The 19450-nt window shown below is 36.1% G+C and overlaps 1 protein-coding gene and 1 non-coding gene across 2 annotated transcripts in view; one reads left to right on the top strand and one right to left on the bottom strand.

The window, feature by feature from the left end:
* Nucleotides 1-2072: 2072 nt before the first annotated feature.
* Nucleotides 2073-19450, bottom strand: part of MUC19 (mucin 19, oligomeric) — a 187101-nt gene continuing 169723 nt past the window's right edge. The window contains 16 exon segments of the mRNA XM_054528500.1: nt 2073-2433; nt 3099-3207; nt 3862-3897; nt 5202-5316; nt 6699-6736; nt 7067-7229; nt 7318-7349; nt 9302-9331; nt 11257-11304; nt 11474-11527; nt 11816-11866; nt 12282-12335; nt 13588-13641; nt 14741-14782; nt 15358-15411; nt 15680-15730. Coding sequence (XP_054384475.1) covers nt 2250-2433; nt 3099-3207; nt 3862-3897; nt 5202-5316; nt 6699-6736; nt 7067-7229; nt 7318-7349; nt 9302-9331; nt 11257-11304; nt 11474-11527; nt 11816-11866; nt 12282-12335; nt 13588-13641; nt 14741-14782; nt 15358-15411; nt 15680-15730 — 1115 coding nt within the window. The 3' untranslated portion in view covers nt 2073-2249.
* Nucleotides 18634-18740, top strand: LOC112135889 (U6 spliceosomal RNA). The gene has a single exon (XR_002917123.1). It is a non-coding gene; the product is annotated as a U6 spliceosomal RNA (small nuclear RNA).

The following is a 19450-nucleotide window of genomic DNA, read 5'->3' as shown; positions in this document are numbered from 1 at the left end:
TATTTTCTCTGAGATAACCAAGTATGGATTGGCATTTTCTTTTTGTGTCTAATATGCCTAGACAAGCACTTCTATCTATAGGCTTATTGAATACTTCATTCACTGCCATGAAATGCTGTGCAGCACTGCTTCTAACCAAAGGAATTTATTTTCAAGTGAAGAAAAGTTCATACAGCATCAAATCAAAGAAAAGAAAGGTACATACGTACCTCAATAAATGTATTATGCTTTATTGTTCACAGATGGCAAACCTTAAAGATCAGCCTACTGAGCACTCCACTCTGATACCAGCTGAGGGATACTACCCTGTGAGGCTGGTGTGCTGTTGGCAGGATGTAATATATTAGCTGGACCAGAAATCAACATTCATTTTATCTCCCTTGTTCTGAAACTCCCAGCTAGCCATTTGGGGTCTCTCATAAGTCTAAAGCAGGCTTACTAAGCAGAAAATGCTGTCAGTATATTATCTGGGATAATCAATTCTGACTGTCAGGTGAAAATAGAGCTGCTACCACATGGTAAGGACTGTAATGTGGGTATAATGTTGACTCTGTGCTCTACTATTTCCTGAGGTAAAAGCTATTAAAGAAACTCCTGCAACCTCACCCATTTGGATTTTCAAGGCCTCAAGCTCCTCATAATTTTGTGAAATGATGAACTCTTGGTATGCACTGAGAGGAAGGAAAACCTGGAACCAGTGACAGACATAGAGGAAAGTCAAAGGCCCTGGGACTGACTGTAGAAGTGAGATCTGTAATGCCCACTCATAAGGAATTGTTATCCACCTTTGGTGGCAATTACCAATATACTAACACATCTATTTTCTTCTCCACCATTAGACATAGTGTTTGATGATAGTTAAATTTACCACTAATCCAACTGATACAGAAAAGTAAGAACTGGTTCATAAATAGGTTACGATAATTTGGGTTTGCCTTCATGTTGGGAAGGGGATAAGGGTGTTAATAATTGCACACATTTTACATTTTACCTATGTAAATAATTTATCCAAGGCACATTTGAATATATATGTTCAGGAAGAAGCATGTGTGTGAGACAGCAAGGCAGTAGAATGTATTAAAGATGACAGCCATAATGTTAGTCAACCTCAGCCTCTCTTTTTTTTTTTTTTTTTTTTTTGAGACGGAGTCTTGTTCTGTCACTAGGCTGGAGTTCAGTGGCACGATCTCAGCTCAGTGCAACCTCTGCCTCCCAATTCAAGTGATTCTCCTGCCTCAGCCTTCGGAGTAGCTGGGACTACAGGCACGCGCCACCATGCCCAGCTAATTTTTGTATTTTTTTAGTAGAGATGGGGTTTCACCATGTTCGCCAGGATAGTCTTGATTTCTTTGACCTCTTGATCCGCCTGCCTTGGCCTAACCTCTCTTTTTAGCTACCTACTTCACTGGTATACAACATACAAGCACAGGACTGAGATAAAGAAAATATTTATTTTGGTTTTGGTTTTGCTGAGTGTGTGGTACCTATAGAGCATCCAGTGAGAGATGTTAAATTCAAAGTTGTATCAATGTGTCTGAAACTCAGAGGCTGAGGGAGGTGATACAGACTGGAAATCCTCAAAGTGTAAATATATCTACTTAAATTGACGAAATTGGCCAAAGACTGAGTAAAATGAAAAGCAGAACAGGATGCGACTAGAAAACTAAACTTTAGAGGATTGGCAGAAATAAAGCTGTCCACATGATGTAGGAGCATTTAAAATGATGTCACAGAAAGAAAAAAGAAATATCATAGAAACCAGGAGAAAAATGTTTCAAGAAAGGAAGAGTAGAAATGCTGTCAGACCCTGTAGGCAGAACTAGAGAAGGTCACTTGTGTCCTAGCAGGAGTTGTAGTAGGATGGTAAGAGTGATGCAACTGGCACAGGAAATGAGAAAAGGAAACCAAGTCTACATTTTCAATAAGTGAAGGAAATGAAACAGGAGAAGGGCATAAGAAGCTGAAAGATAAAAGGAAAATATATTGAAAAGTCATGATAAGATCCAGTTTCTGCTAGACTTGCAGAATTCGTATTGCCATAAAATAAATACCCTTGCTCACGAATTGCTTGTCAAGTTGTGTTTATTTTTCAGATCCAGTCAACAAGAGAACAAAATTCCTCATAATGAGAACTCATTGTTTTGAGTTATTCTCACATTGTTTAGTTATTCTCACTATTTAAATGATTATTTTTCCTCACTTATAACATAAATACCAGGCCTGTTAAAACTGGGAAGGTGATGTCAGCATTAACTGTACATGAAGGTCGTATATGGTTGGCATATGTCTAAACAAGAGCAGGTCGTGATATGCCTGTATTGGTAAGGGATTGTACTGCCATCAGGACAGTCAAGTACAATGTCTCTGAGTTCATAGTTTTCTTCTCGGCAGCAAAGGCATGAATGTTCCAAGAGTAAGATATCATAATTGTACCTAAAAGAAAAATTCAGTAATAAACATTTTTAGAATTTTAAAAATAAATTGACATCAGTGCTCAAACTGTAATTGTCTAAGTGACTTAGCAAGCCTTGTAACCAATTTGTCCTTTTTCTAGACCTTGCATTCCCCCTGTCACTGTAAAGCTCTGATGTTGCTCGGTGGTATTTGGTATGTAAGACCAAGAGACATAAGAAATCTGAAAGGAAGTTATAATCTCATAACTGGAGCGTTATGGCAAAAAAAGTAAACTAAATACAATTTTAAATATAACTTAATATAAGATTATTATATCTATATTAATCTATACATAAAAGTGTGCATAAAGGAAAAGCATACTGTCTAAATTTCAAGTTTAAGTAATTCAAGAAATTCACTTCTTTGCTTAAATATTTTCTATAGTCACTGTATGAAGATGAGTAAATTTGTTACAAATGTATCATGGTTGGCATATTTAGAAAACTACTTCAGAATGACTCATCATTATTTTAAGTGAATATTTTAGTTCTCAGATCTTAATATCTTAGATTCTTCTTTCATTTGGTCCTGATAACAAAATAGTATTGCTCTCACATAAAAGTTTTTCCGAGTAATATTTTAAAAGATTCATTTTCTCCACAAGGTTACAAAGTTTACACACGATACACATTCAAAGAACTCACTTGGCAGTCTTTTCACATTCCCCTGTGCATTTTGCCATCTGAACTCTTTTCTTGCAACCACTGTAGATAACAGTCACATTTACAAGGGAAGATCTGCAATTATTCTTACCTAAAATGAAATGGAAAAGAGAGTCAGAAGTGAGGTTTAACATTAACAATTACTAATCCTTCATTTTCTTAACCTATAAATAATAGCAACTACTTCACAACATTATTGAGGAGGTTAACCATCTCAGCATCATTACAAGGTAGCTGGTTAATACTCAGATTACTGGTATCTTGTTATTCCTGTTATCGCTATCACACTATCACAGGTGAAGCGGTTGAGGGGAGAAGTAAGAGGAAGGGAGAAGGGAAGAAATGGGCGAATGGATTATTTTGATATCCATCAAAAACAGGGGTGGATTAATTATTTTTGACATCCATTTTCTCATCACTGATTATCCTTATGATCTAATGCACCAGTTTACAATACAACTTGCTGATGCCAAAAGAACAAGCTAATCTTTTCCATGAAAATTACATTTGTTCCCTTGTAAACATTATTATTTTTACTGAGAAGAGTGTTGCAATCAACATGAATACGTAGCCATAATACATTATGTACAAATATCAAATGGAAGTTTATACATATAGGCTAGATTACCTGTTGTGTTAAAAATACAAGATACTTTCTCTTAATGATCTGCCATTTTGTTTTAAAGAAATTAAACTTTTGTCAACAGCTTACATTTTTCTCTATGCAGAACTTAACTTTACTCACATGTATAGCAACATTTTTTTGAATCATAGATTCTGTCTTCCTGTAAGGGTAAGAAAAAAGAAAAAAAGACTGGAAACGTTGTTCCAAATTTTTCTGCAAATAATATAACACTTCTTAATTTGTTAAAATGCATCACATCACAAAGAGGAAATGGAACAGATGGACAATCTTACCTCAGATCTAGTAAGCAAAGGGCAGAAAAGGAGAGAGATCAACTGAGTAATAAAAATGTGACTAAAATTTTTCAACAAGGGGTCAAGGAAAAATAAGCTTTAAACTAAATTCTTGTCAAAGATAACATTAAATAATATTAAATTATTTCTCTTTTACTGAAAAATAACAATAATATTACTACTAACACATTAGAAACACAATTAGAAGCTGCACCTTTGAGAAATTGATAGTTTTAAAATTATAACAAAGTAAAAGCATGATAAATATTGAAATCCGGTATTAGAGCTCAAAAATAAAACTTTAAACCATATTATCAATTATATCTTCAGAAAGAAAAATGATAACTTAAACCTCCCTTAATAATTGAAACTTAAGCATTCATTAATATAAAACCCAGTCATATTTGGGGGGCATAGAAATGGAGAAAACTGTGACACAAAGAAAGATCTAAAGTACCCAGACGTGATTATATAGAAAAATTGGTATTCTTATAGACTGAGCTATTTTTAAAAGTTAGTGAGTTTTTTAGTTTTGAAATAGCAAAATGCTTTCTATAATAACTTACTCCTTCCAGATTAGCACTAAATTAAGTTTTATAAAGCCTGCAAAACATGAGAGCCTTTCTTGATATGAAAAAAATTTATACTTAACAATAAAAGATGAGCATGTCTGGAATCATCTGGGCTCTGGATCTGATGAATTTGTGTAAAGAGCTATATAACCTACAAGATATTTATGTCTGCTAGCCAGACACAAACGTTTTCTAATGAGATAGAAGACAGGTTGATTTTTTTTTTTTTTTTTTTTTTTTTTTTTGAGATGAAGTCTCGCTCTTGTCCCCCAGGCTGGAGTGCAACAGCGCGATCTCGGCTAACTGTAACCTCCGCCTCCCGGGCTCAAGTGATTCTCCTGCCTCAGCCTCCTGAGTAGCTGGGATTACTCCTGAGTAGCCTCCTGAGTACCTGCTACCATGCCAAGCTAATTTTTATATATTTAGTAGAGACGGGTTTCACCATGTTTCCCAGGCTGGTCTCGAACTCCTGACCTCAGGTGATCCGCCCGCCTCAGCCTCCCACAGTGCTGGGATTACAGGCCTGAGCCACCGCGCCTGGCCAGGATTTGTTTAATATGAGAACTGAATCTCGGTGTTCGTTAGTTAAGATGACTTACTTCTGCACACCAGGTCTGCTTTGGGCAGTCCTGGACTATTGCAGCAAAGCCAGTGTCTTTGCAGGAGTAGGAGACACAGGGGTTGCTGGGGTCATCAAATGAAGCACCAATCTGGGAGGAAAAGAGGGGGAAGAAAACAAAATAATTATTCACCTTGATTTCTTTAAGAGGTTGGCAAGAATATCAATTTAAAAATTCAAATTCATGTTTAGTGATTTTCCAGAGGCACTTTGTCATTAGGTTAGTAGTAAAGAAAAGATGGTTTGAAAGTCTTCCACTTCCATGAATAAACCAAATTTGTTCATTGAGAGCACAGAGTGTGTCAAGATTCTCAATCCTCAAATTAAGATTCACCAACAGTTACTCTATTATATTTTCAAGAAATTTTCAAGACAGGTTTTTTATAGTGATCAAGCAGTTAATCAATTGTTATGTTCTAAGCTTAAGGGGAAACAAGAAATTTAAGTGGGTTAAAAATGGCACAAAATAGGCTTATCATATTAAAACAAATGACAAGTCTCACAAGATGTCTTACTTCTCTCTTGGCCTATATTTCTATACTTTTAAAGCTCTCTGGTGTTACTTTATAATTAGCTTATGTTAAATACTCAAACAACAGTTACAGAAACTGCATTTATTTCACGGCCTCAGACAAGATGAACTTTCTGATAAATCAGAATTTTACTATAAATGATCAGAAGAAAACTTTCCTCTTGTTCCTTAAATATCATCATATTTTGTGTTTAAAAACTATCAGAGGTTCCAGTCAGATCAACTTTGGAAACTAAAAATTAAGAAGTCCAGGTGGAAATTTGAGGTGATAAATGGGTTATCAAAGTAAAACTCTCATAGGCTGTTTTATCTATTTCCTAATATACCACATATATTTCACTTTAGATTTTTTAATATTTACTATCACCATTTCAAGTGTGTTAATATCAATTTGAGAATCATCTGATTTTTATGGTTTCCTTATACTTTTTTCTAAAACCTTGAATATATTGTGTTGCTGTAGCTGCATAATAGGGTTCTAGCCCTTTGGGTTTTCTTATTTGATCTCTGACAGCTTGACCATCTGATCTTTCTGGTTATAATTACAGTTTGACTCTGTTCATTGATTTGAATGTTACAAAGTATGTCTTCTCCATCTGGCAAGGCCCATGGGAAATTTTGTTCAGAAGCTCTACTGCTGAGTAGTTAATGATCAAGTACTATGTTTTCCTCCTTTGCAGAGTCATGGTGAGTGTTACATTTGATGTTCCTTTGGAAGTGGGTGTGGGGAAAAACATGAACGGATTCCAATCCATTGTTACTAGGGTTAAAAATATATATATATACATACATATATATTTATTTATTATATAATTTCTTTTATATATTATATATACATATATATTACATATATAAAATAGGCTGAAAGTCCCTTAATGTAGCCCAGCATTAAATTTATTCATATAATTAACAAAAACATTTTAATGAAGAAAAGACCTTACCTCATAGTCAGTATTGTTAAATAAACATGTTCTTGGTTCTGAAAAATAAACATATTGTTTTATTCTGAAATACTATTTCTATTTATAAAACAGAAATTGTAGATGAGATCATACATAGCAACCAACTATAATGTTTCTACCCATAATAGCATAGTGTTCCTTTAATCTACTGATTATATTCATAATTTAATTCTGGGTATCCCCTATTCTGAAGATGGTAAGTTTTAAGAATGCAAATATTATTATACTAATTCTGTATTATTTATTACACCTGCCTAGTATTATGTTTGACAAAATTGGTAGCTCAAAAAGTATCTCTTGAATATGTGAATAAACAACCAACAAACATATTCAATTAAAATACACACCACAGTATCCGATTTCACAGCAGGTGTCATTAGATTGGAACTTCACAAGCTTCTCGCCGGTTTTGCATGTGGGTGGAGAAGGACACTCCTCAGCTTTACAGTCTATAGTCTTTGCATCAGTACAGGTACATCTGTGGCAATTGGCAGTCCATATGTCTCCAGGCTACATATACAAACCAAGTTTAGACTTCTATTCAAATATAGGAATGAGAGCAAATTTGGATTAAAGTAGAGCCAAACTGTGTACTTACAGATTTCTCTTCTCCCAGTGGACCGTGACAAACTGTTAACATAAATGATAAATGGTAATTAAATTTGGCAAAATATAACCATCTGTTATTTATAGACAACCACCAGGTGGCCAATATTGTAATTGGCATTAGGATTTCAGAGTCACAGAATTATAGAAGATTTTATGGTGCCTTAAGGTGAATATAATCACATCCACCTGCTTCAAGCAAACTGTTCCCAACAGGCATATCCTATTTTTACAATCCTCAGCAAAGGATAATTTTTAATTTCTCCAGGCAGTGCTCAATCAATCTTATGACTACTAACTGACTTACTGTTTTGCAGTCTGACTTCCGCTTTTCCAATCCTACGAGTCACCATGGCTTCATAATTACCAGACCCAAAGGCCCTTTCTCAGTTTAAGTTGTCTGCCATAGTTGACATTTTTCATTCTTACCTTCTTGAAAAATTCTCTGCTTTCTTCAGATTTAATACTCTGAAATTTTTGTCTTCACTGGCAGTTTGTCTTACTGCCTCTCATTTTGCCTCTAATTCTTTCCTCTGTCTCCACAATGTGCACCGTAACATCAAAAGAATGGCTCTAAAATGTCCAGCTTCAGCCCAGACCTCTCTCATAGCTTTGGAGCCAGTTGTCTCTCTACCTATAGACAGAATCCTGGCAGACCTATAGAAACCCAAAACTTGATGTGCACACAACAGATTGTATCATCTTCCCCCCAAAACCAGCTTCTCTTCTAGATTGGCTTCCTTCTCTAAGGATAGAACTATACTTTCCAATCATTCAAGCTTAAAATCAAGGAGCCATTTGATTTCTTCCTTCCATCACTGGCGTCAAATCTACTGCCAAATCCTGTATCTTTACACTCACATTCATTTCTTCCTTTCCTTATTCTACTTGCTACAATGCCACTCCAAGATCTTATTAAAGTTTTGATCTAGCATACTCTACTGGCTTTTTTTAGGGGGTTATTCTGACTCATATCTCATTCTGATCCAATGAGGTAATGTAATTTTTCTAAAGCCTAATTCTCATCCCATTACTTCTTTGATGGCCCCTTATAGTTGTATAAAACAAACACTTTATTCTAGCATTCTAGCTTTTGAGGTCTCTCATATTGTGACTCAAACTGACCTTCTCAACTTTGTCTCACTTCTCTCATTTACATGCCCTGGACTGGTCTATTTGTGTTCTCCAATTCCAATACGTAAAGAAATTCCTAGATATACCTAATGCTAAATGACGAGTTAATGGGCGCAGCACACCAACATGGCACATGTATACATATGTAACAAACCTGCACATAGTGCACATGTATCCTAAAACTTAAAGTCTAGTAATAATAAAATTTTAAAAAAAGAAATTCCTGGGAATACCTTAAAATATACAATACAAGTGACATACGATATGCACTCTATATATAATACATAGTTTATATTTTTACTTGGAAACTTATTTTCTGCCTGATATGAAAATTGCCTATTCTTTGAAGACCTTCCTTCTCCCACTATGTACTAAGGTCAGAGAATTATTTTTTAGTAATTTTTTTTGCTTACTTCAAAGCACATCACATTGTCTTGAGAATGGTAGGGACTTAAAGTTCTCTAAAATTACTTAACTCTGGCTGAATGGATTTTTTTTCTACTACAGCTCATCCCTCAATTTGGAATTATCTAGTTTAAAAGATGCTCACTATCAAGTGATAATATTTTGGTTAAGGTATCATAATTATATGAAACAGTAGGTAAACTTTGCTTTGGTCTAAGTAATAAGGTATATTTGTTTGGTTTGGCTTCATTGGTTTGTGAAGGAGGAAATGAACTGTTACTCACTATTTGGTGAATAAAAGCTAAGTTAATCCAATACATGTTTTCCTATTTTATAACACTTCCATGGCTAGTGACTTTTATTAGCGTGACCTCTGAAATTTGATTGACAAGAGGAACCATTAATGCGGAACAATTCTGAAGTCATGGAATTCTTACCTGGAGCTGGTGGAAGTGAGGCTAGACATTCTGTGTAAAAACAGGAACCTTAAGTTAGTCTCTGAAGTTACTGGAACAGTATTGGGGCAAGTATAGTTATCTAATTCATTATTCTATTGCTGAAAATAATTGTCTACATAGCTAGTCTTACAAATAGATATATTCCCATCTATCCCCCCTTCCTGCTCCTCGCTGTATTTGAAATTCCACTGTACAGTGCTTCCTTTGGACCTCAAATTTTAATGAGAGAAAAATATAAGTATCAAAAGGAGAAAACATCAAGGTAAACTCTTCAAAAATTTTTTGAAGGCAGATCTAATGAACAGAAGAATAAAAGGGATTTAAAAAGGGAAAAAGATAGTTCTGCTACAGTATAAAATGAGTATTATTAATTACCCAGTTTTAGTCATCTAAAAACTTTTATTCTCCTTATCTTCTTGAAATACTTCAATTTTGCTCTAACTTCTCCCCCAACGAATGCTTTAAACTGGCAATATGTATCTTTTTTAGCCTTTACACATCACATATTTTGGTCAATCCAACAATTCACTCATAAATTTCAAATTCTATTCCAAAACTTCAAAAAACAAAATGAATATTTTATGCAATCTGGTCAGGTGCAGTGGCTCACGCCTGTAATTGCAGCACTTTGGAAGGCCAAGGTGGGCAGATCACGTAAGGCCAGGAGTTTGAGACCAGCCTGGCCAACATGGTGAAACCCCGTCTCTACAAAAAAATACAAAAATTAGACGGGCATGGTGGTGCTTGCCTGTAGTCCCAGCTACTAGGGAGGATGAGGCAGGAGAATCGCTTGAACCCAAGAGGCAGAGCTTGCAGTGAGCCGAGACAGTGCCATTGCACTCCAGCCTGGGCAACAGAGCAAGACTCTGTTTAAATATATATATGTTTTTCTTGGTAGGTTTTTCTTGGTAGGCTGATATATATATATGTGTGTATATATATACACACATATACACACATATATGTATACATATGTGTCTGTGTGTATATATATATACATATATATCAACGTACCGAGAAAAAGGCTGACCTAGGAACAACGGAATATTTGAAAAGAACTCAAAATTTCTACATGTTTAGGTAAAGTGATCCCAACAACTAATAGGCCCAAAATATAGATTACAAAATGAATTAAAGGTATGGAAATTTGGGTAATCAAATGTCTCCAACTCTACGTAGGGAGGCTAAGCCAGGTGCTAATTATGGATGCTTAGCAAATTAACAGAAACCAGCAACAGGAGAGAAAAAAGATCAATTAGGCATAAATACAAGAGAAAATATTCCCTGACCAGTGTTGCAAGCGTTCATTGGAGATATTTGCAAGAGGAGCCACAGAGAACAGTTTCCTAATCACTACGTTGGCATCAGAGTAATTTCTCAACTATCTGATCATGTCAGGCTGTTGATCAAATCCTTAAGGGTACCCCATTACTATAAGGATAGTCTTGTTGAAGTTTGGTTCTTTATGAACTTTTCTCTACTTATGTTTCCAATCTCACTTCCCCCCTGAACCTCATTCAGTCATTGCCAACATCTGGTTGATTCCTGAACTTCCCCCATGAGGTCTCATATCTTTATCATTTCCAGGGCTGTTTGGCAGGAATACCCTCCCCATCCATGCCAGTTTTAAACTCAATCATGCCATTTCTCATGTCTTTACTCCACACTACCAATTAATAAGCAGAAATTAGCACTACTCTCACTCCACCCCCGGGACCACATTTTTTGTGCATATTTTTGGGTATCACTAAATATATACTATCTGTGCCCAAAATAATCTCTTCCTCCCACACACACAGAATAAAAAATGGCAAGTGCTGCATCTTGCTGATGTTTTTGCTTTTAATGTCTGCTAGAGAGTTTAGCACACATAAGGTACTAAAGAAATATTAGTTGAAATAGTAACAAAGAAATTAGGGCTTTCCTATACTGACCTGTTTTATTTTCAGTTTCTACTTCTCTGGTTGCCATGACAGTGGTTTCTGAGAGGACATAAATGGATGGTATTGTGATTTTAAAAATTAGAATAACCTACACATACCAAGTCTGTGTTTATGTACATGCCCAAATGATGGCACTAATTCATACTCAAGGAAAGCTTTGGGTGGAACAGACAATTTATTCCAGTTCATTTTGGTCATTTTATTTTACCTGGCTGGGATACTTGTGGTCTTGTTGGCACTCCAGCTGTAACCAAGGTGGAACCTTGCAAAAGGAAATGTAAGACATTTTAGGACTAGCACCCTTCGAAATCCTCTGCTCAGAATTCTCAGTCTGCATGAAGAAGTCTTTAGGAGGGGAGCCCCAGCCAAAGCCTGAACCAAAAACTCCCAGAGGAAAAAAAAAAAAAAGATATCCCTAGTGGAATTTCAAAGTTGTGTTCCAAGAGGAAGTTGAATGCCATCATCCTGGCCTCAGTCTTTCACTTCTCTCCTACCCCTCTTCTCCTAACTCAACTTCTTATATATAATCAAAGCCACACTGAATACTCACCTGTTTGCACTCCAGTTTCAGAAGTTTCTTTGACTCCTGTGGAAGCAGTGACTGCTTAAAAAGGAACAAAAGTGGTGAGTACAGGGGACTAGAGGAGCTACAGCTTAACTTAATTTAAAAATAATTTTTTATTCTTCATGTTTTAGATGGACAGACAAAACTATGTATTTTGTACATGATGTTCTGAAGAATTACATTATGCCACCCTCTTAGCATTTTTCAAGAATATGTTATTAACTATAGTCATGATCTTGTACGATAGATCTCTTGAATTTATTCCTCCTGTCCAAATGAAATTTTGTATCCTTTTACCAACATCTCCCCACCATACCCTTCCCCACATATACAACTACCCCAACCACTGGTAACCATCATTCTACTCTCTACTTCTGTGAGAACTGCAGATAAGCTATCCTGTCTTCTGAGGTGCCACCAAGACAAATGCATTTATTACTATCTGACTTACCTGTGGTAGGAGGTCCAGGAGCAGTGGTTTTGTCAGATGCTTCCTTGGAAGGACCTAAAACGAGCAAGGGAAGAGCAATAAACTTTTTATTTTTTCTTTGTTTATAGCTTTATTGAAAATATTAATTTACAATAAATCACACATGTTTAAAGTGGATAATTTAATGACACCTATTTATACATCTGTGAAACCATCATCCCAGCCAAGATAATGAACACATCCATCAACCCCCCCTCCATATTTCTTTTTTTTTTTTTTTTTTTTTCTGGTCTCAGAAGAGCATTTACTTAAGACACGTCCATGTGGAATAAGAGTCTCAAAGCACTTGGAATATACTAACACATCTACTAATGCTAGCTCATGCCCCTGCCATGGAAACACTAAGAACTTCTTATCGTAGCAATCCCTTGTTCACAGAGGTGAAGTGAAGATTCTCCTATGACCCTGATACATGTTTCTCTTCTGGGTGCCCTTTCTCTAAATGATGAGAGCTTTTCTCACACTTTACTCTATACATGTTTCACTTCTGGTGCCCCTTCTCTAAATGACAAGAGCTTTTCTCACACTTAACTCTTACTTCATGTAACTTGGTTTCTTGGTTCTCCTGTATTAATTTTGGAGGGACAGAGTGGGAGAAAATGAGAAAATGAGAGACCTAATGTTGCCCTCAGCTTAACTATATTTTAGACAGGTTTGTTCCTAGCTATTGGCTCTTAATCTCCCTTTTCTTACTTACTTTAGGAAACTTGCCTTACTTTTAAATTCTTCTTCTGCCCTTCGAGATGTAAATCTTCTCCCAGTCTCTTGTCAATCTTACAATTCATAAATATCTTTCTCAAGGACCTGATAGCCACTCTTTTGAAATATAATTATCAAGAAAAATGATGCCTCTATCTCCCAATCTTTGTGGGAGGGTAGGGGCCTAACTTTGACCTGATTAAGTGCCAATTACCAAACACAGATGGCCTAATCATATAGATTAAAGTCTCTCCAAATATCCGCCATTACTTTTCCACTAGCTTAGCCAAGCACTAAACAATTCTCCTGCCTTTTGCTTTATCAGAGCTGAATTCAATCTCTCTCCCCTATTGTAATGGTTTTGACACTTATTGTAATAGTCTTGAACAAAGTATTCTTTGCCTGTTTACATCTGGTGCAATTTTATTTTACAGTTGAAGTGTGACATTCATTCATAGAGATAAATATTGGCTATCTGTATTTACTTTGTAAAAAGTATTTACTTTTGTGTTAAAGACAGAGAAATGTTGAGCATGTAATCTTCATTTGAGACAATAATTTCTATTACCTGAGATGGAAGTTTCTGGGATTCCAGTGATTCCACTTGATACCACAGTGGTTCCTGCAAAGGAAAATGAGGGCAAATTCATATCAGCCACAGCCTTTATTCCTATCCTCAGAGATCAACATGAGGAAGAGAAAGCAAATCAGATGACATTCTGGGCCAGTGATGCAGCTAGCACACAGGGCACCTTGTGAATTACAGACACACAAATAACTCCTCTGGCCAGATGAGAATTCATGGATTTCAGTGTCTACTCTCTCCTTTAGTGGTGCCCTGTGTGCCTTCGCAGCCTGACCTGGGGACTCTGGCATGAGCCTGAGAAACCCCAAAACAAGAAAACAACCATAGATGGCTAGGAAATGTAAATGCCCTAATGGGACTTCCTGAGTCTTATCTTTACCCCCAATATTTCCCTATGCTGAAGCAATGGATAGGAGTCATTAGTGAGAACCCAGTGGAGTTAAACAGATTTAACCACTGACAGACACTCATTTAACCCTAAGAAAGGCAAAGAAGAATGAGGTAGGAATTGATGTGTGGATGCTACAGTCAGTTCCACAGAATGGATCTTAGTTTTCTAGCCTTAGGTTCTTACAGCTACCTACTAAATATTTACATACCTGTGTTGGAGCTTCCAGAAATAATTATGCTAGAGGCTACCTCAGTGGTGCCTGTAATAAGAGGGAAGGACACAACACCTTTCCCATCATCAGAAATGTATGGCTTTTCCACATAACGTGGTTTCTCTGAAGCAACAGAAAACATTTAACAAGTTTTTTTGCACCTAATGTTAAGCCTGGCATGTTTTCCAATGGACTCTTTCATAATTGTATGTTCAAGGGAAATATGGGAGAGGAAAGTCACAATTGCCTCATAGATCTCGCTTCTCTAGATCCAGAATCATCCAGACTTCAATTACTAAATTTGAGAATGTTCTTCTTATATGCACATGATTTACCTCCAGTAAAGATTTCTAAAGTAAATGTAAGAAAAGGGACAAGTTCTCCAGGGAAAGAAAACCAGAAAACAAAGTGTGTCTAAACTTGTGATCAAAGGTTAAGTATCTAAATCAAAGCCTTAATCAGCACAATTACCTGCATCTATCGAGTAATCTCTTAATCAGCAAAATTACCTGCATCCATTATAGTAATCTCACCTTCTTGGCTGCTGGTGACTCCCGTTGATCCTGGGGTATTGCCTGACAAGACAAAGGGAGTAAAGAAAGGATGTGTCTAGAGAATTATTAATACATCTACAGTATATCTTGGAAAATTCAGAGAATTGATCTAGGTTGGCCTCATGATCTCTTATTAAAGGGTAAGCAACCACTTTCCAGCCACATTCATTTTCATTCAAAATCTGTACATAGTAAACTCAAATGGAAAAATCATGGAGAATCCAAAATGTGAGAAAACTCACCTGATGAAATTTCTGCTTCAGTGGTTCCAACATCACCTTTAAAAGTTGTGGCCTCTGTAAGAGCAAATTACGAAAAGTGGAAAAGATGGAGAATCTGTCAACATGAAAATGATATGGCAATAGATGAAGTTGTTTTGAGAGCATTTATTATTTTTATTAATATTTTTAAATTTTGTGCATACATAGTAGATGCATATATTTATGGGGTACATGAGATGTTTTGATACAGGGATGCAATGTGAAATAAGGACATCAATAAGAATGGGGTATCCATCCATTGAGTTGCAAACAATCCAATTACACTGCTTAACTGAGAGCCATTTAAAGGAGAATTCCTTTTACTACTTGACTTACCTGTTCTGAAACCTCCAGGTAAGGCTGTTGTTCCAGAGCCTGTTACAGTGTAGCCTGGGATGAGATGGTGAAGGAAGAGGGGGTAATATGAGCAGTGTTTTATAGGATGGAAATCATGGTTTAGAACAAATCCATGTGTTTCTGTGAAACAATGCATTCCTTCTCCAGGATTCCTTTCCCAAGAGGTAAACTAAACATGGTTTTCCCTGTTTTATAGTATTCATTTTGGACAGCTTCAGTCCTCTGGGATCCTTCTTTTCCAAGTTAGCATCATGAATGAGGGCCTTTCCCATCCTCACCTTTTTCAATTCCCCACGCTCACCTGTTTCACTTCCAGTAGGTTGGCTTCTCCCTGAAATTATGTTGGTGATCCCTAAAGTTTAAAAAATGAAAAGGATTAAGAATCTTGATATTTTAATTCTTTCAAGAGAGATTTCCCCCTTCTACTTTCTACTTTCAAAGTTTCATGACTATGAGGCTAGGTTCTCTGAAAAAATGAAATATTAAAAAAATACATCCCCAGCAAATTCTGGCTGATCCTGTTTGAGATTCTGAATCCCAAAATTAGAGGCAATATGGTCTCCTGGTATAATGTGGTATATCCCAGTACTTCAGTACACAGTGCTAAGTCAAACACATTGGAAATTGCTAAACCAGAACTCCTCTCCTTTTCAAGCTCTTTGCCTGTGTCCACCCTTTAGGTCCTGGAGAGCCCAAGGACTATCTTTGTCTGTTTTCTCTTCTCCCTGTATGTAAATAACATACAGTGGGTTATTTAGGGCTAATGTAACCCTAAATAACTCATCAGTACCCACAGTTTCAAATATTATTTGTAAGCAAATGACTGACAATTCTCTATTCCAGTACAGGCTTCTCTTCTGGGCCTCAGTCACCTTCATCAACTCTTCTGGAGATCACTACCTGGAAACCTCAGAGTAATTTGAACTCAAACAATCAAAATCAGACCTTACTGTATCATCTATCAAATATTATTTTTAATTCCTCTAGTATATTCCCAAATTTGGTAGATGGCACCATCATCTATCCACCTAAGCACTCAAATCCTGAACTAGGAGTCATCTAAATTTATTCCTCTCCTTTATCTCCTCAGCCACGCTTGTTGATTCTAACTGGCCAACATCTTGCACACTCTTTCTGCCTCTGCATCCCCTTATGACTAGCTTATTTCAGTCCCTAATCATCTGTCACTTCCAAGAGACTTCAAACTATACAACATACCTCCACCCTTACTCTTACTCTCCTTTCATATCAATCTTCTACCTGTGACAAATTAATCTTCCCAAAAAATCCAACCTGGGCATGATAATTAACCTCTTTAAAAATCCCTTCTCATTGCCCATGGAATCAACTTTTTAATTTTTTGTGTTATAATTGAGGCCAATATTATAATATTCTCATAGAATATAGAATTGATGAGTGATCTTTTTTTCTTCATTTCATGATATTTCTGTCCCAACTTCGCAATCTAGAAGCTCTAAAAACTTCCCAACATTCCCTCTTTCAATGTTCTCTCAACATCTGGGTTGTTTTCCACAAGTATATTGTGTTATTGCATTATAGTTCCCTGAAAATTCCATATTGTTTTACATCCCCCAGACATTTTAATAGAAAAGAGAAAATATTCTTTTCTGTCCTAATTCTTTCAAGTAAACAAAAGACCCCCAAGATGTCTTAAGCTTATTTCAGTCATCTTTTATTTATCCAGCCTGGAATTCTTGGTTAGTGGTGACTTTATTTGATATGACAGTAGTATGAGCAAAGACAAGTGTGGAAATATTTTACTTAAAAAAATTCCTGTCCCCATTTAGGTATCTACTTCTGGGAAGCTATGTCCTAACAATGATGTTTCTAATTAAATCTTTAGTTCAGGGTATTCCACAGCATTAATATGACTACCTTCCATGGACTTCAGTAAGTCTTCATCTTCAAATGAAAAGTTTTATCATCTCCTATCAGGGCCTAAATTTCACTAGTAATTAATGAAATCCCCTGTTTGTAATTAATTTCTAGTAGTGGTATTGTTTAGTAATGAAGTTGTAGTTCCTGGTAGTAGAGGAAGAAGTTGAGATGACTTAATTTTGAAATCTGGAAAATATTTCATGTTATAGTAGAAGAAATATTCTCAAAGAAGATGGCCTTTTGCCTGAAGTACTCAGAGACAGCTTTCTTTTGTAACTTTGACTAATCCCTGTCGAAATTTCCAGCAAGTGTGATGAAAGAAGATATTCCAGGGGATTTGAAATGAAAGTGAAATTGAGGGAAAGATAGTAAAACAGAGAGAGAGAGAGAGATCAAGAGAGACAGAGACCATAGTAATGACTTTTTTTTTTTTAACCCAGAGAACAGCATAGACTTGGAAAAATTCACATTTCTTATAAGCCATCCAAGGGCTTCTCTATGCAAAGAGAAACAAAAACCGTATTTTCTCCTAGGCTTTCTCATCCCCCAAAACCAACTGTGGCAAAACTCTCATTCTGGAGCCCTTTTGCTGTGGTTAAATACTTTGGAAAGAAGTGCTTTTCCTTTGCTCCTCAGTTTTAATTCCTGTGGTGTGGCTCCCTCACATTTCATAGGGACTTCTTGGAAGTGTGGGGGTGAATTTTTTTAAATTAAATTTCTTGGAACCTTAGTCATGAGGATAAACCCATGAGAATAGATTTAACATGCAATAGAAGTCCAAGATGGGCAAATTAAACACCTTTACTAACCAAGACTGGCATTTTCTAGGCTCCTGAAAACTCCAGCTGACCATATGAAGGCAAGATGGATAAAGGATTCAGAATAACATATCATTCTTAGTTTCATAAAAATCACATCTAAAAAGCTGGTGTGGAGTGGCAAGTTGGAAATAAACAAAAACAAACAAACAAAATCAAGAGCCATCCATCTGCTGTCTTTAAGAGCTCCATCTCACATGTAATTATACCCACAGAGTCAAAATAAAGAAAGAAGGATCTACAATGCAAAAGGAAAGCAAAAAAGATCAGAAGTTGCTATTCTTACATAAAAGACTTTAAACCGACAACAGCAAAAAAGGACAAATAAGGGCATTACATAGTGATAAAGTGTTCGATTCAAGAAGAAGAATTAACTATTCTAGACATATATGCACCCAGCACTGGAATATCCAGATTCATAATGCAAGTACTTCTAGATCCACAAAAAGACAGCTGCACAGTAATAGTAGGGGACTCCAACACCCTACTGACAGCATTAGATTGATCATCAGGGCAGAAAACTAACAAAGAAATTATTGTGCTCACTTCAGCAGCACATATACTAAAATTGGAGTGATACAGAGAATATTAGCATGGCCCTACTATAAGGATGACACAAAAATTCATGAGGCATTCCATATTTTTTAAACATACAGCATACCAGAATCTCTGGGTCACAGCTAAAGCAGTGTTAAGAGGGAAGTTTATAGCACCAAATGCCTACATCGAAATGTTAGAAAGATCTCAAAGTAACAACCTAACATCACACCTACAGGTACTAGAGAAACAAAAGCAAACCAACCTCAAAACTATCAGAAGACAGGAAATAACAAAAATCACAGCTTAACTGAAAAAAAATTAAGATGTGAAAAACCATACAAAATATCAATGAATCTAGGAGTTTGTTTCTTGAAAGAATAATTAAAATTGATAGACCGCCATCTAGACTAATAAAGAAGATCCAGATAAACACAATCGGACATGACAAAGGAAATACTACCACTGACTCCATAGAATTACCAAAAAACAACAACAACAGCAACAACAACAAAAAAACTCTCAGAGACTACCACAAATGCGTCTATATACACAAATTGGAAAACCTGAAAGAAATGAATAAATTCCTGGAAACGTATAACCTCCCAAGATTGAACCAGGAAGAAATTAAATTCCTAGACAGACCAATAAAGAGTTCTGAAATTGAATCAGTAATCAAAAGACTGCCAACCAGAAAAAGCCAAGGACCAGATAGATTCACAGCTGAATACTACCAGATGAATAAAGAAGAGCTGGTACCATTCCTAATGAAACTATCCCAAAAAATTGGGAAGGAGGCATGCCTCCCTAACTCATTC

The sequence above is a fragment of the Pongo abelii genome, chromosome 10 (genome assembly GCF_028885655.2).
Source record: "Pongo abelii isolate AG06213 chromosome 10, NHGRI_mPonAbe1-v2.0_pri, whole genome shotgun sequence".
Taxonomy (NCBI): domain Eukaryota; kingdom Metazoa; phylum Chordata; class Mammalia; order Primates; family Hominidae; genus Pongo; species Pongo abelii.
The sequence above is the reverse complement of the archived record's forward strand: the minus strand, read 5'-3'. Positions and strand labels throughout refer to the sequence as shown.